Source organism: Emys orbicularis, chromosome 1 (genome assembly GCF_028017835.1).
Source record: "Emys orbicularis isolate rEmyOrb1 chromosome 1, rEmyOrb1.hap1, whole genome shotgun sequence".
Taxonomy (NCBI): domain Eukaryota; kingdom Metazoa; phylum Chordata; order Testudines; family Emydidae; genus Emys; species Emys orbicularis.
The window spans coordinates 106,007,973-106,034,146 of record NC_088683.1 but is presented as its reverse complement, the minus strand read 5'-3'; the positions used below and the strand labels follow the sequence as shown (position 1 = coordinate 106,034,146).

At 49.0% G+C, this 26,174-nt stretch overlaps 1 protein-coding gene across 2 annotated transcripts in view; it reads left to right on the top strand.

The window, feature by feature from the left end:
* The first annotated feature begins 2,155 nt into the window (after positions 1-2,155).
* The window catches only part of PARPBP (PARP1 binding protein), a 119,325-nt gene continuing 95,306 nt past the window's right edge, over positions 2,156-26,174 (top strand). For both annotated transcript variants that reach the window (XM_065403478.1, XM_065403470.1), the window contains exons 1-2: positions 2,156-2,305; positions 13,329-13,559. In XM_065403478.1, coding sequence (XP_065259550.1) covers positions 2,156-2,305; positions 13,329-13,559 — 381 coding nt within the window. The remainder of the gene's footprint in view (positions 2,306-13,328; positions 13,560-26,174) is intronic.

Here is a 26,174-nt window from a genome sequence, read left to right as displayed (position 1 = left end):
ATTGCTAGTTATTTGAGATCATGTGAGATCTAATGTGGGGTTGTAGTAGGGTTGCGCCGGGGCTCTACCCTCCGGGACGGAGGGGCGCCACACCGGCTCACTATAGCACAGACAGTCAAAGCTCAGGCCCCTTTACGCAGGGGCTGAGCAACAGTTAGTTCTGGGCTCAGGCCCTCAGGCAGGGGCTGAGCCAACAGTTAGTCCTGAGGCCCAGGCCCTGGAGCAGGGCGGGGCACAAACAGTCCCAGCTCAGGCCCCTTGGGGCAGGCCTGAGCAAGCAATCAGTCAAGGAGCTCAGGCCCTCTGGGGCAGGGGCTGAGCAGACAAGCAGTTAAGTAGCCCAGGCCCTGGATCAGGGCGGGGCACAAACAGTCACAGCCCAGGCCCTTGGATGCAGGGGCTGAGCAGACAAGCAGTTAAGTAGCCCAGGCCCTGGATCAGGGCGGAGCACAAACAGTCACAGCTCAAGCCCTTTGGGGCAGGGTTTGAGCACTGATCAACAGTTTAAGCAGGCCCAGGTTCCTACCTGAGCGTTGGGTGAGGGGGAAGCCTGCCATCTGTGAGTGGAGGTGGCAGGGGGGGGACGCAGGCCCACCCACTCCACTGCGTCCCAGCCCGGGGCCCTAGCAGCGGTTACTGCCGCTGCTGGTCAGTGGGGTGTCCTGACCGAAACACACTGACATCGGCTCACAGGGCTCTGCAGCCTGACCGGGGTCGGCTACCCCCGGGCTACTTCCGTGTCCCCCCTCGGGGCCTACCTCGTTGGCGACGCCGGGTTCGGGCCAGTCCAGCAGCATCGGTTCCTCGGGTGCGGGGCTTGGGGGCCGGTCCGGCAGCTCCCCACCAGGGTAGCTGGCCCGGGGCAGGCTTGGCTCCTCGGGATAGCTGGCCCGGGGCAGGCTTGTCCAGTCCTCCTCGGGGTAGTTGGTCCGGGGCAGGCTTGGCCAGTCCTCCTCGGGGTAGCTGGTCCGGGGCAGGCTTGGCCAGTCCGCCTCGGGGTACCTGGCGAGAGGTAGGCTCGACCGGCGCGGTGGGGTAGCAGGCGGCCTGCGGCTGTCTCCCAAGCGGGAGCTCGACCTGGGACGTCTTCTCTCTCTGCCGGCCTGGGTTCCACTGAGCTCTGCCGGCGGGCTTTTATACTTCCGGGTCGGGGCCGTGACCTCGGAGGGGCGGGCGCCGAACCCGGTGGCTCCGCCCACGTTGGGGTTAGGGGAAGTTCGGCCCTATGCGGGACGGAGGGGCGACACACCCGCTCACTACAGGGGTGCATTTCTGCTTATTGCAGAGTTCTTACACCTTTCTGAAGCATCTGGTGCTGGCTGCATTAGATGCTGAATTAGATATACACCGCGACCCGATATAACACAAATTCGTATATAACGCAGTAAAGCAGTGCTCCGGGCGGGGCGCTGTGCACTCTGGCGGATCAAAGCAAGTTCGATATAATGCGGTTTCACCTATAACGCAGTAAGATTTTTTTGGCTCCCGAGGACAGCGTTATATCAGGGTAGAGGTGTACTTGATCAGACCCGAAGTCTGGCACTTCCTATGATGATTTTGTACAGGCAGAACTAGAGGTGGTGATGGATGATGCAAGTGCCTTGTTACCAGAAGTACTTCTCTTCTGGGGGATGGAAGAAGAGAGGGAGTACAGCTTAGCCTGCCACAATGAGTGGTTACCCTTAGAGCAGAGGTTTTCAAACTGTGGGGCACCCCTCACCCCAGGTGGTGCAGAGGAACATTCGGGGAGGGGGGGACGAGCAGTGATGCCAGGCGGCTCAGGCTTCAGCCCAGCGTGATGGGGCTCGAGGAGGGAGTGCGCCACTCCACCCCGACTCACTTCTTTTTGTCTACGTTGAGGGTGCAACCAAAAATTTTAACTCAAAGGGGTGGCTCAGCTCAAAAAGTTTGAAAACCACTGCCTTAGTCTTTTTGCATAAACTGTGTATTCTAATTTCTTTATGGGGAGGGAGCACCATGTTGAGACAAGTCAGAGGAATAAATCACAGCAATTGCATAGGGTTAAGTAGAATGGAGAGAGATTGGGGACAAGGCACCCCACATTTATCAAAGTGTTACTTAGAAAATGATGGTTTTAACACTGCATTTATATTTATGGACTTAATTCACTTTCTCTGTGTTCCACTTTAGGAGTATGGCTACCTTTCAGCAAAAGATCTTAAATATGATCAAGTGTTTTAGAAGACAATGGTGCTTATTTTCAATCTCAGAAAGGACTACTGTTTGTGGTGCAGACTGCATGATGATGGTTTTACAGCTATCAATGGCTGAAGTCAATAAACAGGTTAGTGCTCTGCCAATGGAAGCTGCTGGGTGATCAGTACTTATGAAAATCAGACTGCTATATTTAGGCATTAATAAGATTTAGGAGCCTTAACTTTAGGCACACATTTTAAAATATTGGACTTAATTTTCTGACTTTTGTATGTCTAATTTCTCAACTTCAATATTACAATAATATTTCTGAGGTTTGCTTTTTTGTGTGACTTCTCAATTTCTCCCTTTTCCTTCAATGTTCCTTCTGGCCACTACGGGGTAGATTCACAAAGGAGCTCGGTTGTGGTGATGCTGAGTGTTGCCACACCTAACATTCAGGTGCCTAGAAAATCACTGGGATTCACACAGCTTGAGTTTGGTGCCACTGTACAATGAATGTGGGGAGATAGAGGCAACTCAGAATGGAATTCACAAAAGCCAGGATGCTAAGTGGCTCATTGCCTGAGGTGCCAAGCTGAGCGATGTGTGTTAAGCCCTGCTCTTCTCTTGGAGATAGGCACCTATCTCTGCTTGGGATTCTCAGGGCAAACCCTTTCTTGGTGTTAGGTGCCTGTGACACTGCACCCCATATTCTTTATAGAGATATTATGATATGATTATGACATCATTCATTTTATGCAAGATAAGTAATGTGAGATATCATTGGAAAGGTTATGATTTACTGAATGTGATTACCCTATTTGTGTTCATGTGTTGTTTTTGTATCTGAAGTTAGGAATATTGACTATACCAGGGGTAGGCAACCTATGGCACGCGTGCCAAAGGCGGCACGCAAGCTGATTTTCAGTGGCACTCACACTGCCCTGGGTCCTGGCCACCAGTCCGGGGGGCTCTGGATTTTAATTTAATTTTAAATGAAGCTTCTTAAACATTTTAAAAACCTTATTTACTTTACATACAACAATAGTTTAGTTATATTATAGACTTATAGAAAGAGACCTTCTAAAAACATTAAAATTATTACTGGCATGTGAAACCTTAAATTAGAGTGAATAAATGAAGACTCCGCACACCGCTTCTGAAAGATTGCGGACCCCTGGACTATACATTTGTATTACAAGTGTGTTTACACTTGGAGAACGCCCATTAGGCAAAAGGCTCTCCGTTTAGATGGCTGGCTGGGAAGGGCCCATTCAGTTATTGAGCCATTAGGGAAAAAACAGTAAGTCTTAGAAGAAGCTTATTTCCCACCAGGGTGGGGGTGGAGGAGCCTTCCTGAGGATGCTACAAGCAGCTGCTGACTCATGGCTGCTGTGACACTACAGGGACATGTGACCAGGTCACCTGGTGCTGGACTCCATCTTGGGATATCAGAATTTTTCCACTGACTGGCGTGGGAACCAAGCTTTGAAACAAAGAGTTCCCACCATATGCAAAGGCTATTTAAGGCAGGGGAGTGACATCATCATGGTTCTTCACTGACTCCCCACCCAAAGAGACTGTTGGAAACACCTGAGGAACAAAGACTGAACTGGGGGAAGTACTGGACCCAGGCTAAAGGGATTTTTAGCCTGTGAATAGAACACCTGGGGATTCCAAGCTGTAAACCACTGCAGCTTGCCCCTTAAGAATCTGCAGCCTGCTTGTATCCTCACTTAGGGCAAGTATTTGCTATTTATATCCGATGTACTACATAGATTAAGTTTAGTTTGCGTGTTTTGTTTATTTGCTAGGTAATCTGCTTGCTATCCATTATAAATCACTTAAAATCTATCCTTTTGTAGTTAATAAACTTATTTTATATTTTAATCCAAACCAGTGTGCGTTTGATTAAGGTGTCTGGGGAAAATCTCAGCTTGGTTACCACAAGTGTGCCTAGTCCTCTTCACATTGAGGGAGAGGCGGACTGGGTATTAAACCCATATAGTGGCCAGATTTGACCAGGGCAGGATGGTACAACAGGTCTGTCGCATCTTACGCGCTTTTAACATGCACGATTTCAGCTTTACGCGGTCGGCAAAAACAAAACAAAACAAAAAGAGAAAAATAAAAATAACAATTTTAATTCCGCCCGCCATTACACTCAATGTAATTTTGACTATATGTGATTTTTGCTTTACGCGCTGGCTGCAGAACGTAACCCCAGCGTAAGATGTGACAGACCTGTACTCTGGGGTCCTAAGCTGGGAGTTAGAGAGTCTGCATGTAGCTGCAGCTGGGTGTGTCCCTACCTGTTTGAATGCTGGTGAAAGTGCAAGCTTGGAGGGCTTTGCAACTTGTCACAGCAGCACCTTGTGAGAGGGAGCCCAGGCAGGTGGGGCAGAGGGCTCAGTGGTACACCAGTTCCAGGTGGCACCCCAGGAACCTGTCACAGTGCCTATGCTGTTTTAGCAAGAATCTGGAGTGGGGAGGAAAGAAGGAGCAGGAGGACCTCCCTCATAACTTTCAGCCCATGGTTAGGGGGCTCACCTGGGATATGAGAGACTCCCTGTTCACATCCCCCTCCTCTGTGGATTAATAATGAAAGAATCATTGGGGGGGGGGGGGAAGAGGAAGAAGAAACAACAAACACATAAGCATAAATGACTCTGTAGCTGAGTGGTTAGAGCACTCACTTAGGAGGTGGGAGACCCAGGATCCAGTCCCCCTGCTCTAATGACTTTTAAAAATTATTTTTCCAAATTGGAACAACTTCAACAGGGAAGACGGAGGGAGCCCCACATCAGAATATCCTGTAGCAACCCAATGGTTAGGGCACTTCACCTCAAAGGTGGCTGATCCCTGTTCATAACCCTTATCCCCTTCAGGCCGGAGTGGGGGGCGGGGGTGGACTTGACCTGGGATATGGGAGGGCCCCTACTTGAATACTTAATTGCTAAGAATACTTAATCTAAAAGTTTATAAGGGAAGTCCTCTTCCTCCTTTCTCCGCACCAACCCAACCCCACGCTTTGTGTGAATTCACCTATAGGGGCCTAATCTGATTGGTGAGTTCTGAATACACTTCCTGGATTGGGCCCCACAGGAGTGTTAGGTGGAGGAACATCTACCTGTCTTCCCCTAGTTCATGTACTGGGGCATGCCTATACTACAAAATTAAGTTGACTTAAGTTAGGTCGATCTATAGCCACTGCAGTAATTAAATCGTCTCTTTGTGCCCACATTATGCTTCGTCTGTTGGTGGTGTGCACCTCACCAGGAGTTCTTGCACCAATTTAAGGGGGCATCGTGGGGGCACTGACAGCTAGAGCCTTGCTGCCCAGGGGTAGCGGGATTCGGGTTGTCAAAGACAGCAACAGGCGATTTAAGCAATGTAGTGTCTACACAGACACTGTTGACCCTACTACATCAACCTAAGTGCTACACCTATCGCAGAGGTGGAGTTTTTAGGTCGGTGTAGTGGGCAACTTACAACAGTGGGAGCAACGTGATAGTGTAGATGCTTACAGAGTTAGGTTGACACAAGACAGCTTATGTCAACCTAACTCTGTAGTGTAGATCAGGCCTTTCCTGACGCGTAAGCCGCAGAGTTTCTAAAAGAGGCTGCGGTGCACATGCACCAGTTAGCTGTCTTTTTGTACCTTATGCACTGGGAGAAGACTGAGTGGTTTTTCTTGTCCTCTACTTCTGTTCCTCTTCCATCACTTCTCCTAATGAAGCCCCAGATTTGGACCTCACTGGAGAGGTCAGAACTTTGTTACTGCTGTGGCCAGGATTGTACCCTAAATGATGGTGTACTGGCTTAGCCCACATAGGTCACTCTAGCAGTGACACACCTTGGTCACAGCAGTCTCCTCACTGAAGGGTGTCTGTTGGCTGACGTGAATGACCAGTCCATCCACTATTGTCTGTCTTTTTTTGATTATTTTTTACTGCCTAGTTAAATGATATTAGTGGGGGTGATCTGGTGTGCCCTAACTCACGCAAAGGAAGTAAATCCTGTTGCATTATACTCACTTCAGAGCTATTGTGTAAGCTCAATCCCCATTAAGGAACTTGGAGAGCTGTACTTTGTCTTGTTTGGGGTTTCATCTTTTTTTCTTTTAAATATCTCCATGAGGGCCAAAACAAAAAGTGTGATCCCACAACATGTAGTTAATAGAGGTTTGTATTTTATTGGTACATAACTTAATTACTTAGAATGGTATGAAATATTCTGAACACTAATAAATAAAAAAAAGCAGTGTTTTAATGAAGCTTAAAGATCATGCATTGTGACAGTTTGGGGAACATGTCTGTGTCTATATATGAATTCCTCTGTTTTATAGCATTTAATTATAACCTTCAGAGTGGATTTAACTTCCATTTTTGTAGCAGAAAACAGGCGATGTCTGGGAAACTGAACCATGGCCATCAACAAGTCCTCAACATTGATTAGCTCTACCCCAGAGTTAGAGGCAGATCTCTTGACTTCTAACAACTCTTTGCCAGCAATCCCATAAAGGTTGCAGGAAGAAAAATCCCAGCAGAAGGACAGGACCAAAGAAAAATTGTTGCTGTTTCTAAAAATGATATGCCCTTTAAGCAAGGGGAGCTATGTCATTGCCAGAACCAGAATTCTCAGCAGAAAGAATGGTGGCAGGAGGGACCTGCCCCCCTCCCCCCTTAAGGACTTGAACCAAACTCAGAGACTCACAATAGGGGTGAAAAGTCTAAGGGGGACAGTATTCAGAAGCTTTGTTTCACGTAGCTCTAACTCTTGTGCTTTCTGGGTAAAGTGCAAGTGTGTGTGTGTGTGTGTTTGCAAAGCCTCAAAGGAACGTGTGTTCCTTGCTTTAATGTCATGTGGTCCCCAAAAAGTTAAACTATAATCCAGAGTGCCCGTGGGACTAGACTGAGAGAATGCATAAACTACTGGGTTGGCTTGGGAAGTTCAGGATGGGTCTGAGGGTAGATAGAAGTTGGGATTTTGCAGTCTTTGTGCCAAGGAGGGGTGCCGGGCAGTGAATCAGCATCTCAGTGGTATGCCTGAGAGGCCCAAGTTAAACACAACTTGGCAGCTGCTGCTCAGACAGTTATCTTGAAACTCTGGGGGATCCGAAGGTTGGGTCCAATACAGCAGAATGGTGACCATCTACTAGGAGGACTCAGCCAGGGAGAGGGCTGTAACATGCATCTCTTTCCATCGTTAAACAACTTTTACAATAATAGCCGTTGCCTTGCTAACTAGATAGCCCTAGAAAGAACCTGCAGTACCTGTGAAGTCTCTTTATAAAAAACCCTCTAAAATCTGAATAATTAAGACTTAATCCTAGAATGAGCAAAGACTCTAATAAAAGTCCAAAGAGCGTATGTGATATAACATACTAGTAAAAAGTGCAACTGAAGTGCTTTTAAAATGTGTAAACCTTGCTTTCCTTGTTTTATGCTTGTGAAATACAATCTTCCTGATGTCTATCACAGAATGAAGGCACTGAACTTTTTGAACTTCCTTCAGATATTAGCCAGCTGGCATGTGCTCCTAGCAAAACATTATCTGATTTTTTTTTTTTTTTTTTTTTTTTAAACCACAGACTCTCACAATCGGTTGTATGAATAATAGAATATACTGTCATGGTGGGCACCTGATCATGGAAATGGATATCTGAAGTGCATTTTTATTTGTATTTAAAATGTTTTTACAACACAAATATAAACACTGTTAATCTCTGCAAGTTCTTGATCTAGTGAGAAGGTTTTGGCTAGTTATCATACTGAAGTCTTATTTTAACTAGTTACATTTGAAGGAATTTGTTTCAAAACAAAGTGAGAAAACACTTTGTCTACTGCTGTTTTAATTGGGTAAAGGTTTCACAGTGACTAGCCTTATGAAGAGGTTTACATGGAAAATTTGAAATAGGAATATTTTAGAAAATGTATGTATACTCTTTCATATAAGATGCCTTATTTTAATTTATAATCTGCAGAATAGCATTCATGTCAGTAGTACTGATATGTCCTAATCAGTACAGTATGTTAAAAGCAAAGAAAATGAAAATAACATCTATTATTAGTAGGTCAGAGGTTTAAAGCCAATGCTGGTTCGTAGCAATTGAAAATGTTAATATATGACTGCCATTTAAAGGTTTAGTAGCCTATGTAATATGAGTAAGACGTTGTTCAAAGAAGGTGGTCTAGTAGGAACTATACTGTGGGCTTGTCTACACTACAAAACTAAGTCGACTTTATCTAATTTGACCTCGAGCCCCCTGAATTAATGAAGTCGATTGTGCGTGGCCACACCATGCTCATTGTCTCGATGGAGTGCGTCTAGCAGCGCCTGCATCGATGCACAAAGCAGTGCATCGTGGGTAGCTTTCCCAAAGGGCAACTTGCTGCAGTGTATTTTGGGAAGTTTGTGCAATGCCTCATGGGACCAAAACATTGTCGCAGGGGAGAATGGGAACATTGCGTTGGCATCCCATGATGCATTGTGCTCTCTCCCTCATATCAACAGCAAACAACCCACTGGTTTTCGCGCCTTAAAACTGCTGTGCGTACACCATAACCCCAGAAGCATGGAGCCTACTCAGTTGTGCAGTCTTGCTGTGAGCATCTCAAACACCTCGCGCCTTCTCCTGCAGTATTTCCAGAGGCGAAGTAGGACCCGCTGCATGGAACATAGTGATGTCCTGCAAGCAGCCCTGCTGGAAGCCATTGAAAAAAATAATTCACAGTTGCTGCTGGCAGTCACAGAGTAGCTGCACTCTGAGTGCTGTTTTTGGTCCTGTGAAACAAGCACTGACTGGTGGGACAGCATCGTTTTGCAGATATGGGATGATGAGCAGTGACCGCAGAACTTTCAAATGTGGAAGGCCACCTTCCAGGAACTTTGTGCAGAGCTTTCCCCTGCCCTGCAGTTCAGCAACACAAAAATGAGAGCTGCTCTGACAGTGGAGAAGTGAGTGGCAATCGCTATTTGGAAGCTTGCAACCCCAGACAGATACAGGTCAGTGGGGAATCAATTTGGAATAGGTAAATCAACTGTGGGAGCTGCTGTGCACCAAGTGTGCAGGGCCATAAATCGACTTCTGCTACGAAGGGTAGTGAGTCTGGGAAACGTGCAGGACATAGTGGATGGTTTTGCCGCGAGGGGGTTCCCTAATTGTGGTTGGGGCGATATCCCCATCTTGGCACCAGACCACCTTGCCAGAGAGTACATGAACCAAAAGGGATACTTTTTTAATGGTGTTGCAAGCGCTGGTGGATCACAGGGGGCATTTCACCAACATCAACATAGGATGGTCAGGAAAGATGCACAACACGCGCATCTTTAGTAACTTGGGTCTGTTCAAAAAGCTGCAATCTTTCCAGACCACAAAATTAACATTGACTATGTTGAGATGCCTATAGTTATCCTGGGGGATCCAGCCTACCCCTTGCTCCCATGGCTCATGAAGCCATACACCGGCCCTCTGGACAGCAGTAAGGAACAGTTCAACTATAAGCTCAGCAAGTGCAGAATGGTGGTTGCATGTGCCTTTGGTCATTTGAAAGGGTGCTGGAGAAGTCTACTAACAAGGTTGGACCTTAGCGAGGAGAACATCCCCATGGTTATAGCTGCTTGCTGTGTGCTCCATAATATCGGGGGGGGGGGAGGCGGGAAAATTTTCCACAGGGGTGGGCAGTTGAGACAGATCGCATGGCAGCCATTTTTGAGTAGCCAGACACCAGGGCAATAAGTGCACAGCAAGGGGCGCTGCGTATCTGCAAGGCTTTGAAAAGCTGTTTCAATAATGAGTCACAGGAATGTGAGCTGCTTGTGTGCATTGTGGTTTCCCAAATCTTCACCTGCCTTGTATTACTGTCCCTGTAAAGCCAACCCCCTGCCCAAGCCCACTATTTATTCTACTCAATAAAGAACATTTATTTCTTGAATCCATTTACTTTATTTAACAAACATAAATAAAGAGGGAGAACAGAAAGAAAAGCTAACCTTGGGGAAAAGGGGTTGTACAGTTGGAACAGGAGAAACATTTTCAGCTGTGTAACATAACACCACATTCCAGACCATAAGAGGTCTGTGAATGGGTGCCTTCTGTTCCTTGTACCTTCCCCCCTCCCCGAGGTAAGTGAAAGGGATAATGGACTTTTTGCCCACGCCTCATGGAACGCTTGGGGGAGGGTGATTCTGCACCAGGCGATGCTGTCTGTCCACCAGGGTCTGCAGAGGGACTCTACCCTCCTGCTTCTGTTCCTGCAGTTCAACCAGATGCCTCAACATGTCTGCTTGGTCCCTCATAATCCAAAGCATCTCATCCTGCGCTGCACACTCTCACTCATTGGAAGCTTTCCTGCTCTCCATGTCCACGTCTAACTTCTTGGACAGTGAAATCCTCCATGCTCTTAACTCTGTCAGCCTTCCTAGAGGCGTTCATTATCTCTGTGAATATGTCCTCCCGCGTTCTTTCTCCTTCTAATCACACTGCTTTCAGGTGTTGATGACATGCCAAAGGACACATTTCCAGCTGTCGGGGGGGGGGGGGGGAAATAAAGGAGCCATTGTACATGAATAAAATTGTTTCCATAGCAAGGCTGTTTTAAAAAAACAAAACAAAAAAACACCCATATTCTACTAGGTGCAAGCCATAACATAATCGGAATCCGTAACTGTTCACTGTGCTGTTTTGCTGCTCCAGCCACGGTGAGTGTGCCACCTCCGGGTCATTGGTGATCGCACTTTTAATTAAGTTTATGGCAGGCTTATGTCGGGAGCACAGGTAGCTAGTCGAACAATGGCCCTCCCCCATAGCACCACGGGAAGCTGTTTACGAATGGGGCGGAGGGGAACGTTTTCACTCCCAAATTGTGGAATCTCTCCTATGGGACCTCAGTCCTCTATCAGCAACTTTAAACTACTTGCCAACCCATGCTGAGCACAGTAAAGGCACATTAGTGGCCGCATGGTTTGGTGATCTGGAATGTGGGGGCCAGGGTGGGTCTACATGCCCTTTTTTCCCCATGTAAGAGCACCTTTAATGAGAACTTCCCCCATTTCTCCTAGGCGACCCTATGTGATATCAGTCTCCTGAGGGTAACAGAGGTGGAAAGGAAGGAGATGCTGCAAGCGTCTGGGTATAGACCCGGGCCTTACGCTACTATGCTGTGTCCTGCAATGATGCCAGCAGAATTAATTCAGGAGTTGCGCGGGAAAGTGTCCTACCATGGTGAAAGAAATAAGACTGCCCTGCCCAGAAACCTTCTGCAAAGGATTGAAGAGTACCTCCACGAAAGTTTCCTAGAGATATCCATGGAGGATTCCTGGGCTATCCCAGTCCACATAAATAGTCTTTTCGGGGGCCAGCCTCAGCATAGCTGGAATGGCCTCTTGTAAGCAGAGAACCACAGCACCTCGCTTGTTCTTCGGTGTTCTCAAGAAGTACATAGAGAACAATTGATCACCGTCATTATTATAGCCCTTAACTTATTTGAAGACTTATCAGGCCCCACAGTCTTCTCTCAAGACTAAACATCGCTATTTTTTTAAACTTTTCCTCTCTCGGGCAGCAACTGCCTCCTCCTGCAATGTGGCCCACTCTCCTGGGCCAGATCAGTCCTAGGGCTTTCCCCTGCTGGGGTAGCCCAAACAAAGTAAAGGCCAATTAACAAAACTTGGAGCCCATACGGGAAGGAGAGGGGAATGCTTCCCTCTTGGACTGTAGCAGGTCCTCCCTTCCCTCATGGAGAGACCTTTTGGGCAGTTCTCATGGGGAGAGATTCTGCCTTTTCCTCAGCTCACTGCTGGAGTTGCGGGTCTGCTCTCCTCCTTGGTCTGCCATCAAATGAGCTGCTCCCCTGCCTTTTAACTCCTCCTTCAGTTGAAGCATTTCCTACAGGTGTGGTGGGTGTGGCTGGCTGAGCCTAGAGCAGTTCTTAACCACTGGTTGCCCATGTAGAGTTTGTATACCCTGTCACAGGTGGCTGAAATTTTCATTTTATTGCTTTTGTTGGTTTGTTTGGGTATGTGGGTGTAGTAGCCCTAGCAGCTTCACAATGAAGACTTGGAGTATCAACTACATTATAGAAAAATAAAAATCGTTTACCTTTTTGGACATCCATGCTCCTTCTCACACAGGGTACTTTGTTTCAAGTATTCTGTTAATGCATATTTTAAAGGTAGGAGTTTCCTCCAAAAATTGTCAGTGCAGATTCCTACTTCTGGAATGCACATGGCCTCCTTGCTGCAAACTTATACTACAAGCACTTAAGCACATGCTGAACTTTCTGCATGTGAATACTCCTGTTGAAGTCGATCAGACTACTCTCATAAGCTGTGGCGGATTATCCAGTGGGCCAATGGGGCCCATGCCTGGGGGACCCTGGAAAAATTGGCGCCCTGCCCCCAGCAGACATCTGCTGTGGGGCAGCAGAAGCCCCTGCTCCCCGGCAGGAGCCCCTGGCGGGGCGGGGGAAGCCCCAGCACTGGGACTTCCACTGTGGCCCCGGGATTGGAGGAGTTCTCGCTCCCTGCTGCTGCCTCAGGACTGGGGGAGTTCACTTCTCACTGTGGCCCTGGGGCTGTGGCAGGGGAGCAAAGCTTCTTTAGTCTTGGGGCCACAGTGGGGGTGGGCAGAAAGAAGCAAATGGATTGCGGGGCTGGAGTGGGTGGTTGGGAATGTGGGTGGAATAGGGGTGGGGCCATGGAGGAAGGGGCAGAATGGGGTGAGGCTGGGGTGGGGCCACAGGCAGAAGGAGCAGAATGGGGTGGGACCGCAGGCATAAAGGGGTTTGGAGGGGCCCCCCCACTTGCTCTGACCTAGGGCCGCAGGAAACCTTAATCCACATCTGTTCATAAATACAGTTTTGCATGTGCATAGGTCTTTAAAGATCCATAGATTTTAAAACCAGAAGGAACCATTGTTATCTTAAGAATTAGAGACTAATAGGTTGCATATTCTAAGACTGTTGAACTGCATAGTCAATACAGTTCAAGAACTCTAGTTACAAGTAACATTTTTTCCTTGGGTTTAATATAAATGAATCAGCATTAAAATACTTCAGTGTACAGAGTGTATTAAAAGATATATGAATGTTGTTTTATTAAAGTTTTTGATATCTACACTACCAGCAAAGCATAATGCTTTTCTTTTACTTTTCCCGTTTTTATATTAGCTTCATGGAGATTTCACAGTATCTTTTAGTGATGTGGTGGAAACCTGGAAATACTTGCTACATGATAAACTGGGATTGACATGTGAGAATATGGAAGCACCTGAAAATTATTCTGATATCAAAAAAGCTTATGACTCTTTCTTAAAGAGGAGTAATATGTTAGATCTAATTGATATCTGCCAGAAGTGTCATACATTAACACCTGAATCTGAAATTGAAGACATGTCCCCTGTAAGTATGTCTCTTTATGTTTGAAATTGTGTACCAATATGGTTAACTCCAGTTCAGAAATGCAATAATATTAAGATCTATTCAGAAGCCATGAATTGTTCATACCTGTTGCTTAGTTTTTCTGTGGGGAAGAAAGTTTAGTTTTGTAATTGCTAAATTGTTTTTAAAGAGTAAACTTTTGTGATTTAAACATTTCTCAAACCAAACATGCACATCATATACCATCTACATCTACAAACATGCACATCATATACCATTTGAAAGCTTATTATGTCTCCTTTAAGATGAGATATGATGTGAAGTTGTCAAGTGGTGCTGTTATCATAGAAACGGGATAAACAATGACGCCATAAACATATTAAAAAGACCACTTTTAAATATTTGCTTTTGTTCCTGTTAATTTAATGACTCTATGTATTATTTCAAGACATAAAATTGGATTTCTTTGTGACCTCAAAGCATCACAACAACAATCTAAAGGGTATTGCAAAATCTAGTAATTGATACAGGTATCATTTAAATGTAATAGCTCTGGTGACTTCTAGTCAACATCATTATCATCTTAGTCACCATTATCTCTGAGAGTGGATGGGTGTGACCCTAAGAGCCCCTCAATGCCCATTGCTAAAGGATTCAATGTCACATAACAGCTACTCCTGTCAAGCCTGACAAACTCATTACACCTAACACATTTTTGTCACAATATTTATCTATAAAGAATGTTGTGTAAGATATCAAGTGAAAGCTGGTGACATATTAGTCATTAATATTATTATGAAATGTATGCATTAATACCGTATAAGGAATTAGACACTTTTACTGTTATGCTTTAAAGTCTGCAACGAGACAAAGGGAGAAACAGGTTTTCTTCCATAAAAGAGGGAGGATAGTTATCTTCCTATCTCCAATAAAAATTGAGCATGGTGATGGAAGAGAGAATAGGCGGTTCATTTGCATCCTCGATACACGGGAGGAACAAATTAACATGAGGATGTGAAATCTGTATGGGAAGACACTGGAATCTGAAATCCAGGGGTTCATCCTGACTCTGGTGACACAGACAATAAACTTTGAGGATATGAGGAGAAGCAAAAAGACATTTTGCTTATCCATCACTCGGGGAACAAAGAGGTCAATGCTCTTTGCATTCATGAACAGTGGATCCCCAGTCATGTGGGTTGCATGATGCTAAGAAGTGGCTGTAGATGAGAAAACTGCATTAGACAAAGATTGTAGCCTGTTGAGTTGACTTTTAGTCCCTAGAAAGTGTGATTATACTTTTATTTGTAACCATAATCTGTTTCTATGATCTCTGATAGTATCCCCTAAATCTCTGTTCTTTATTAATAAACTTATTCTTGTTTTATTATAAATTCATCTTAGTGCTGTTTTAAAGTGAGGTGTGCATTCTCAGCTGAGACCACAGGCTGATGTGTATTCTGTTTCTTTGTAAACAATAGATTTGTGAGTGTACAGTAACAGGGCTGGATACTCCAGAGGAATGCTCTTCTAGGGGGTTCAGGAATTGCAAGGCAGTGTTCAGGAAGTGTTACCTGCAAGGCAAGTAAGGGCTGACAAGAGTTCTGGTAACAGACTGGGGTGATAGGGAGCTGTCACACAGTTTAGCACCAACAAATGCCTTTTATGCTGTGGCAGAGGAGTAACAGGGTGATTTACAGTTGTGGACACACCAAGAAAGCATCACAGTGGGTTACCACAGTCTTCGCTGCCTTGGCATGTACACTTCTATGCAGGGAATATTGTCTGTAGGCAGCACACAGTTCATTGTGCCGCGACCCCTACTGGTAGAGGCACAAATAAGATCTTGAAGACACTCAGATGCCTTTGCACTCTTGAATACAGAAAGTTGTTCGTCATCCACATTTTTCCATCTATGTTGCAGTGGTGATCCAATATCTGGTTTACCTGTGTGCTAAGACATCTAAATCTTTGTTTGCCAAGATGCTCTTTTGACATGCTCTTCAAAACTGTCCTCACATGATGATGGAGTTTGGCCTGTGGCTTGTCCTTTTTGATGGCTAGATTGAGGCGTAAGTAAATCAGGTGTCTGTGGATCTTTTGTTTGTTTGTTTTTTCTTGGTCTGGTTGTACAGCACTGCTACCAACTTCTTGCTACAGAAGTTGTGCCGTGTCTATTATTCTCTTCCAATTTGGCAAGATCTCTGAAGCAGTAAGCTCTCTTTGTTTTGATAACATTAAACACCGATTTTTTTCGCTCCCAATCCCAAATAGGGATGACAGTCACACCCTTTTAATGCGTGTACAGCAGGAAGTATGTTGCAGAAGTCAAGAGAGTGCATTACAAATTGCACATGCAGGTATGAAGTGACACCTCAGTTGTGCTGGTAATGGTGCCTGCTTCAATCCACATTTTATCTATTTGTGTTCCATTTTTTGGAAGGTAATGAACAGCAAGGTCTAAAACATCTATACCAGGTTACCTAATTCTATGGTTCCTTTGGCATTAAGAGATCCAGAAGCCATGTTGGCACATATAGTATGCAGAAGCATTTTTGCGTCTGCTTCCTCTGGAGTACTGTAGGAGTGTTGAGCTTCTTCAACATCTCTACCGGTGATGGACTTTGCTACTTCACCACTGGAAAAGCCTGCAGTAAGAAGGAGTGTTTGTGTTGGATGTGCTCCTACACTTTCAGGTGCATCTTGAACCATGCATTCACCAAGGAATTTTACAAGTGACTGCTTCTTGGATGCCACATTTAGAAATTTTTTCCATGGAGGCACAGGGCATCCACCAGTCACCGGGTATTTCTTGCATCCCACCTTAGATGCCGTCCAGTGCTGTCTTTCTGCAGTTTTCAAGGAGTTATTGTTGTCACATCTGCCAAAGAATTAGCTTTGTCAGATCCCTTTAGGACCTGCCTCAAGTGTTCAGCAGCCAGTTCACTGTATGTGTGGAATTCGTCTCCAGACATTGTTTGTATGACAGCCATGGTATATCTGATGTACACTGTGGTTCTTCTTCGAGTGATTGCTCCTGTGTATTCCACAGTAGGTGTGCGTGCTCGCCACGTACACCGGTGCCAGAAGTTTTTCCCTTAGCAGTACCCGTAGTGGGGGAGCACTGCTGTGACCCCTGGAGTAGCGCCTCTATATCGCGCTATAAGGGGAGCTGCGCACTCCTCCCACCCTCAGTTTCTTCTTGCCGCCAGTGAAGGTAGTTGGAACTTAGTGCTTCAGCTCTGCTGCAGCACTGCAAACCTTAGTAGTACAACTCTTCTTAGTAGTCCGAATTTCTAGTTAGTTGCCTGGTCGGGGCATGCCCCGTGCCCCAGGCTTCAAGTCGTGCGACTCCTGTCGCAGTTCTATGCCCAGAAGCAATCCACACACTCAGTGTCTTCGCTGTCTGGGCGAGACTCACGTAAGTGAGCGTTGTAAAATCTGCAGGTCCTTCAAACCAACAATGAAACGCGAACGAGATATCTGTCTCTGGGCCTTACTAATGGAGTCAGCATTGGCCCCGGCACCGGTCCACCGACCCGATCCAGTGCCGGGCGCGTTGTCGGTGCGCAGCGATGCCCCATCAACTAGTCGGCACTGCTCCCCCGCTAAGAAGCAAGGGAAGACTCAGCGGCTCCGAGAAAAGGACAGGGGTGAGGCCGCACCTGAGTTGGGCAGCCCACGATCCCCCTCGGGACCCAGACCTCCGACTCGTGCTGAGCGGAGTAGTCCGGTCCCATCCGCGCGTGCCTCCCCTACGGTGAGGATACCGTCAACGCCGGCGGCAGCGCAGGCAGTGCTTGCCCTTCCAGTGCCGAGTGCGCCGCCTGAGATGGGCCCTTGCTCCAGAGGGAAGCCGCCGCTGGGAGCTCATCGACCCTCCCCGGTTTGGCATAGCCCCTGCTCCGAGGATGAGGTGCCTACCCATTCTGCGGGACCATCTCATAGCCTGCGTCAGACGCCCACGCCGTTGGCCGACTCGCCTGAGAGGGAGTCCCGAGGGTCTTCCGCTACCAGGAGGAGTCGCAGGCACTGAGGCAACAGGCGTCGACGCTCCTCTTCCTACAGGAGTTATAGGAGTAGGTCTCGACGCCATCGGCACTGACGCTCAGACTCGAGTGATGGCTCTGACAGGCATCATTCGCAAAGCACCCCTCGGCCGTCACCGGCACCTAGCTGTCGTAGCCACGGTTGCCGGGGTGACTCTGGAAGCAGTACCTCTGATGGGTACAGGACTTCCTCGTAGAGATCTAAATCTCGAGGCCGGCACTGACGCGGCCGTGGATGCTCCCGTTGCTCATTTGGCACCGTGCGCTCTTCAGCGATGTCGGCCTCGGCACCCAGCCGCCCATCCCCGGGCCACGCCACCCCGCATGATCAAGCGGCTCCACTAGGTCCCCAAGTGGGGCACTGGCAAGGCGCACCCTGGCAAGGGCAATGGTGTCAGTGGGCACCTTGGCCCCAACTGCCGGCACCGGCGAGACCCCATTCGGTGGCCGGAGCATCGCAGGTGCATTCAACGTCCCCGCCTTGACACCGGGAGAAGTCAGCTGGCACTGAGGCAGCGGTACTGCACCCGGGCTCGGACTCGGGGGTTGAACCACCGGTACCACCTGATGCCCTGGGGGCAGATCCGGTCCCTTCACCGGCACTGGAGGAATCCATTGCAGTGCCACCACCCGCCTTACAGGAAGATTTTAAGGCTCACCAGGAGCTCCTTAGGCAGGTCACCTCCAATCTCCAGCTCCAGGCTGAAGAGATGGAGGAGCCGTCGGACACGTTGTTCAACGTCTTGTCCTCTTTGTCACCGGGCCGTGTGGCCCTATCTCTCCACCAAGGGGTGGCCAATATCTCCACGTCGCTTTGGCAAACCCTGGCGTCCTTGGCACCTATTTAAAAAAAGGCGGAGAGAGAGTACTTTGTGCCAGCAAAGGGGCACGAATATTTGTACTCTCAACTGGTACCCAACTCTCTGGTGGTGGAGTCGGTAAACCACCGAGAAAGACATGGCCAACCCGCGCCCACCCCCAAAGATAAAGACGCCAGAAGACTGGATACCTTCGGCAGGAAGGTTTATTCATCGGCAAGCTTCCAGCTCAGGGTGGCTAATCATCAAGCCCTCCTGAGCCGCTATGATTTTAACTTGTGGGGGTCCCTGCCAAAGTTCGAACCTCTTCTTCAGGAAAAGGATGAGAAGGAGTTCAGAGCTTTGGTCGACGAAGGCGCGGCAGTGGCGAAAGTGGCCCTCCAAGCAGCTTTGGACGCGGCAGATACAGCAGCCCATTTGATGGCTTCTGCTGTTGCCATGCGCAGGGCGTTGTGGCTCTCGCTGTCAGGACTGTCCGCGGAGTCCCAGTCCCTCATGCAGGACTTGCCTTTCGACGGGAAGGCCCTGTTTGCAGATCAGACAGACACTCATCTACACAGGATGAAGGACTCCCGCACCACCCTGCAAACTCTGGGCCTATATGTCCCACTGGCTAAGGACAAACCCAGGCCACAGACCTCGGCTCCTCCAAGTAGGAGCAGATATGAGCCTCCACCTAAGAGGGCGAGGAAGCAGAGACGTAGGTCCCAGCGCCAGTCCCACTCGGCCCCGTGACCTGGGCCCTCCAAGGGCAAAAGGCGGGGAAGAGGAGCTTTTGACTCTTTGTGGGGGCCACCGGGCCTGTTGCCAGGGGAGCCCCTCAGTTAATAAAGTTTGTGTTCTGCAACCGTTTATTTGCCTTCCGAGTGCAATGGTCCTGTATAACGTCGGACCAGTGGGTCCTCAGCACCATTTCCAGGGGCTACATGTTGCAGTTCACTTTGCCCCTCCCCTCACCACTTCCCGCCCCCGGAAATCCCCGGGGACCCGGAGCACGTCCTCCTTCTAGACCAGGAGGTGACGCGCCTCCTCACCCTGGGCGCGATGGAGAAGGTGCCTCGGGAATTCCAGGGCAGGGGTTTCTACTCCCGGTATTTCCTGATTCCAAAGGCAAAAGGCGGGCTCAGGCCCATCCTCGACCTGCGGAGCCTCAACCAGTTTATGGTTCGTTACAAGTTCCGCATGGTTTCCCTGGCCTCTATTATTCCATCCCTAGACCCGGGGGATTGGTTCGCAGCCCTGGACCTCCAGGATGCCTATTTCCACATCCATATTTTCGAGGGTCACAGGCGCTTCCTCTGCTTCCTGGTAGGGCGGGACCACTACCAGTTTACGGTCCTTCTCTTTGGCCTCTCCACGGCCCCCATGGTTTTTAACCAAATGCATGGCGGTAGTGGCAGCCTACCTCAGGAGGAACGGGCTGCAAATTTTCCCCTACCTGGACGACTGGCTGCTCAAAGGCAAGTCTCGGTCCCAGGTGCAGGCCCAGATGAAATTCCTGCTGGCCACTTGCGAGAGTCTAGGCCTAGTGGTAAACGAGGACAAGTCCACGTTAGTGCCGGTTCAGCGCATACACTTCATAGGAGCGCAGCTGGACTCGGTGGTGGCCACGGCCTCTCTTCCCCAGGGACAGGTTTGAGACGCTCAAAAGTCTCATAGCCTCGGTCACGTCCTTCCCTGTGACAACGGCAAAGGTGTGCCTTCAACTCCTGGGCCACATGGCAGCCTGCACCTCCGTGGTGCGACATGCCAGGCTCAGAATGAGGCCCCTCCAATTCTGGCTGGCCTCCCAATATTGCCAGGCCAGGGACGGCCTGGACAAGGTTGTCACGGTACCTGGGGTGGGGAGCCCATGTGGGGAGTTTCCAAACCCAGGGCCAGATAGTCGACCTCGGAATTGTCCCTGCACATAAACATCAGGGAACTCAGGGCGGTGCGCCTGGCGTGCATAGCGTTCAGCCTACACCTTCGGGAAAAGATGGTCAGAGTCCTCACGAACAATACGACTGCGATGTATTACATCAACAGGCAAGGGGGCACGCGCTCCTCGGCCTTGTGCCAGGAAGCCCTGGACCTATGGGAATTTGTATAGCCCATGACTTCTCTCTGAGGGCTTTTCACCTACCCGGCACGCGCAATACGCGAGCCGATCACCTCAGCAGGGTTTTCTCCCACCAATATGAGTGGTCACTCCACTCGGAGGTCGCCCAGCAACTCTTCCAAGAGTGGTGAGCTCCCCAGGTAGATCTCTTTGCTACCGCCCAGAATTGTCTCTGCCCCCAGTTCTGTTCCAGGGCAGAGGCAGAAAGGGGGCGATCTCGGACGCATTCCTTCTACGGTGGTCAGACTAACTGTTCTATGCCTTTCCACCATTTCCACTGATAGGCAAGGTCCTGCAGAAAGTAAAGGCGGACAGGTCGAGGGTCATCCTCCTAGCCCAGGATTGGGCCCGCCAGGATTGGGCCCGCCAGAATTGGTACGGGACCCTCACGCAACTGTTAGCAGCCCCCCTGTGGAGGCTGCCGCTCTGCCCGGATCTCCTCTCCCAGGAGAGGGGATGCCTTCTCCATCCCAACCTAGCCGCGCTTCACTTGACAGCGTGGTTGCTCCATGGTTAAATGAGGAGGAGGGAAGGTGTTTGGAGGATGTCAGAGGAATTCTGCTGGAGAGCAGAAAGCCATCTACACGACGGACCTACCTTGCCAAATGGTTTAGGTTTTCTAGGTGGGCGAGGGAGCAGGGCGCCTCCCCGTCATCCGCATCCCTCCAACTTATTCTAGATTACCTCCTGTCCCTTAGGACCCAAGGTCTAGCTCCAGCCTCCGTCAGGGTACATTTAGCGGCCATTTCAGCCTTTCAGCCTCCGGTGCAGGGTCACTCGGTGTTTTCCCATGAGATGACCTCCCGCTTTTTAAAGGGACTAGATCGTACATTTCCGTACGCCAGGGCCCCGGTCCCGCAATGGGATCTGAACCTAGTGCTATCCCGCCTCATGGGCCCTTCCTTTGAACCCTTGGCCACATGTTCCTGGTCCCACCTGTCCTGAAAAGTAGCATTCTTGGTGGCTATCACCTCAGCCCGTCGGGTCTCGGCGCTTAGGGCCTTGACCTCGGAACCCCCGTATAGAGTCTTCCATAGGGATAAGGTTCAGCTTCGCCCACACCCTGCGTTTCTCCCCAAGGTGGTCTCCACCTTCCACATGGAACAGGACATTTTCTTACCGGTACTCTGTCCTAAGACCCATTCCTCTAACGAGGAGTACGGCCTACACATGCTAGACGTGCGTAGGGCGCTTGCATTTTACCTGGACCGTACCGGGCCGTTCAGGAAATCCTCGCAGCTGTTCGTTGCATCGGCCGAGCGTATGAGAGGGCAACCAGTCTCCACCCAGCGCCTTTCCCGCTGGATCACCTCGTGCATACGCACGTGTTACGACTTGGCAGGGATTCCCCCGCTGCCTATTGTAAAGGCGCATTCTACGAGAGCCTCGTCAGCCGCCTATGTAGCCCACGTCCCTATCCAGGACATATGTAGGGCTGCCACGTGGTCCTCTGTCCACACCTTTTCCTCGCACTATGCGATCGTCTCCCAAGCACGGGATGACACCAGGTTTGGTAGGGCGGTACTCCGTCCCAATAACCTTTTAACTCCTACTCACCTCCATCAGATTTAGCTTGGAGTCACCTACTGTGGAATACACAGGAGCAATCACTCGAAAAAGAAAGGACAGTTACCTGTTCTGTAACTGGCGTTCTTCGAGATGTTGCTCCTGTCTATTCCACACCCCACCCTCCTTCCCCTCTGTCGGAGTTGTCCGGCAAGAAGGAACTGAGGGTGGGGGGAGTGCGCAGCTCCTTTTATAGCGTGATATAGAGGCGCTACTCCAGGGGTCGTAGCGGTGCTCCCCCACTACGGGTACTGCTAAGGGAAAAACTTCCGGCACTGGTGCACGTGGCGAGCATACAAACCTACTGTGGAATACACCGGAGCAACACATCTAGAAGAACGCCAGTTACGGAACAGGTAACTGTCCTTTTTTGTTGCATGCTCTTAGCTCATGGATTTTTTTCAGCTTGAGCTTCCACCTGATGCACTAATTCAGCTTTTTGTTCTTCTCATTATTCCATTGCATGAAAGAGGAACATAAGCACAGGTTCTATTCTGTGACTAAGAACAATTGCCATTGAAACATCGTCTCTGCATCCTTACTAAGGACAGGGCTCTGTGGAAAACAATTTATGGACTGATAGCTGCTGTGATTGTTCCTCCCTTGCCAGACTTAAATTTGGTCTTTGAGGCCATGTCAGCAAATGTTTTTGATGCCAGATTTCTTAACTTGACAGAAGAAGCTATGTGTTCCATCAGAATTGGGTGCATCTCTCCCAAATCTCTTCATTTGTTCTTTACCAACATCTGCTATTTTCAGTAGAGTTGTGCACCTGATGTTACCTGCAGTCTAGTAGATACGATGATGATCACCTCTGGATGTGATTCAAGGTCAAATGGGTTTGTCATATTGTTGATGAAATGGTTGGTAAGAGCTGTAACATGCTCTTTATGCCTCTTCAGTGCAGAGTCACGAACTTGTTTGTGGACTTTGTTTTCACTACTTGTTAGATTAGTTGTTTCTCTCATAGCTTCATATTACAAATATGCAAAAGCTATGTATTTTCATCTCTAATACTAATACTGACCTTTGCATAAATGTCACTGAATTAAAAAGCTAGTTTCCAGAATATTTCAAGAAGGCTAGTACTGCATGCGTAGGCAGTTACAAATTAAAACTTTTATCAGAATAGATGCTACATTGTATGTACAAAAGCTTACAAATGGAGAAGCAGTACATTAGGAATTCACGTCGATTTATATCTATCCACTATGTAGTACAAACAGTGGCCATGCAATCTACTGCTACTAGTGCACAGCCTTCTGTGTGAGACTGATCTGGTCATCAAATTTCAACTGAAAATATAGAAAACTTATCACTTGTGAGATACTTTGGCGATTAATGTGTATGAAATATGCAATATGTTATCTGCCATTTTTACCACCTGCTAAACAGCTTCATCATACCTGAAAAAAATATTTACCCATGCAAAACCAATATACATCTTTGAATACATTCTTGTTTGATGGTTTTGGCCATATTAAGTTGTTAATTAACACACATTAAGGTTTTAATTTTAACTTAAACAGAAAAAGCTGTAGTCATAGTCATGTTTCAGTATTTCTGGAACTGGGCAAAAAAAATTATTCTAATTTTGGGTACGATTGTTTCACCTCACCTATAGACTTATGGCACCACTTGACTGCTCCACATCATAGCTCATCTAAACATACATAAAATAAGCTTTGTAATGATATATCAATGTGAATATGAGAGTATATTAAACTCCAAAAATATGACCTGTTTTGGAGAATTGCTGTGTGCCTATAACAATTTACAGTACTTCTGAACATGGAGAATCCATAGACTGATACTCAGTGATTGAAATACACTTCAAAGATTCTGTGGGGGAAACAATTGAAATGAATATATAATAAGAACACTTTAGTGCTTCTCAGTTAAGATTAGTCTCAAGTAATCCTAGTCCCTAGTAAGCTCCATGGCTACAAAGTGGGTTAATTTAAGAACTATTCTCTCAGATCAATTTCTATGCACTAATCAATTTAGATAAGTTAGTGAAAGGCAGTTTTGGTTAACTACAGTTACTTTATTTGATCCAAACCCTAAATTTTATAAAGCATGAGAAGATAAAAGTAAAAGGCTACTAGTAATAACGAACTGAACAGATGATTGATTTGAGACAGCATCATCCATCTTTAGGGCCCAGTTTGAGTGAGATAAGTGATGGTAAGTGGTTCATGTTCTATTTTTTTCTGCAATGTCTGTCAACTATAGAAATGTCACCAAATACTATTTTTTTTTCTTCCTAAATTTTAGTTCTTCTTCGAGTGATTGCTCATGTATATTCCACAGTAGGTGTGCGTGCTCGCCACGTGCACCGGTGCCGGAAGTTTTCCCCTTAGCAGTATCCGTACTGGGGGAGCACCGCAGCGACCCCTGGAGTGGCGCCTGTATATTGCGCTATAAGGGGAATCACGGGCTCCCCCCACCCTCCGTTCCTTCTTGCCGCCAGTGAAGGTAGTCGGCAGCCTGCTCTGCTGCAGCCTTCTCTTCTCGACCTTAGTGGTACCGTTCGTGGATTTTTCTTCTGTTGTTAGAGTGGGCTCGGGGCATGCCCCGTGCCCCAGGCTTCAAGTCATGCGACTCCTGTCGCCGTTGTATGCCTAGGAGTGACCCGCACGCTGAGTGTCTCCGCTGCCTGGGTGAGACTCACATTAGCGACCATTGCAAGATCTGCAGGTCATTCAAGCCAAGGACCAAGAAGGAAAGAGACATTAGACTTCGAGCTCTCCTGATGGAGTCGGCGCTGGCCGCAACGCCGGCACGCCGTTCGGACTCGGTGCCGGCCGCCGCGTCATCGGTGCGCAGCGAGGCCCCTTCAACTAGTCGGTGCCGCTCTCCCTCCAAAAAGCAAGGGAAGGGCCCGGCCTCGCAGCGGCGCTGTGACAAGGAAAAGGGGGAGGCTGGTCCCGCGTTGGGCAGCCCTCAGTCCCCCCTGGGCTCCGACTCGTGTGGAGTGGAGCAGCCTGGCACTGTCGGCCCGTGCATCCCCATTGGTATGGATGCCGTCGACGCTGGAGGCTATGCAGGCTGCGAAGGACATTATGAGCCTGCCAGTCCCGAGCACGCAGCCGAGCACGGGCCCCAGGTCTCGTGGCAAGCCTTCATTGGGTGCCCACCAGAGCTCTCCAGCCAGCCGCAGTTCCCACTCCGAGGATCGCTCTCCACATTGCTCGGCGCGCAGTGATCGCTTGTCTTGCGGCTCCCGCCCACCCTCGACGCTGGCCAGACCATCCGGGTCGCCGTCAGGCCGGGAGTCGTGGAGACCCTCGACGCCGCCTGCCAGCGAGCGTAGGCACCGAGGGAGGCACCGGGAGCGCTTGTCTGCACGGTGTGGATACCGCAGCCACTCTCGAAGGGATAGACGTCGTCGTTCCCGTTCCAGCTACCGATCAGCTAGACGTCGCGCTCGAGACTCCTTCCGGGGTGCCTCAGCACCAGGGCGCCGGACCTCGTGTCGCCGTCACGGGTACCGAAGTAGTTCTTCGGGCAGGTACCGTTCCTCGACGTCGAGGCCCAGGTCCCGAGGGAGACGACGTCATAGGCACAGTTCCTACCATTCCCGGGGCACCGAGCGTTCGTCGGCGACCTCGGCCTCGGCACCTGGCCACCCATCCTCGGCCTGCGCTGCTCAGCTGGGACAGATAGTGCCATCGGGCTCTCGGCCGAGTCAATGGCAAGGGGCCCCGTGGCAAGGACAGTGGTGCCAGTGGGCACCGATGCCAGCCCAGATGGGGGCTCGTTTGGTTGCCGGAGCGTCTCAGGCTCTATCGGCCTAGTCCGGCCGCCTATTGGACAAGTCGGCGGGTCACAAATCGGCGGACCCGCGGCCGGACTCTGATCTGGGGCTCGACGCCCCGGCACTGACTGAGGCTCTCGGTTCCGTGCGGGCCCTCTCCCCGGCACCGGACGAGACCATAATGGCGCCTCCGCCTTTAGTCCCAGAGGAGGACTTCAAGCCACACCAAGACCTGCTAAAGCGGGTGGCATCCAGCCTCCAGCTGCAGGCCGAGGAGATGGAGGGTCCGTCCGATTCCCTCTTCAATGTCCTGTCTCCCTCGGCACCGGGCCGCGTGGCCCT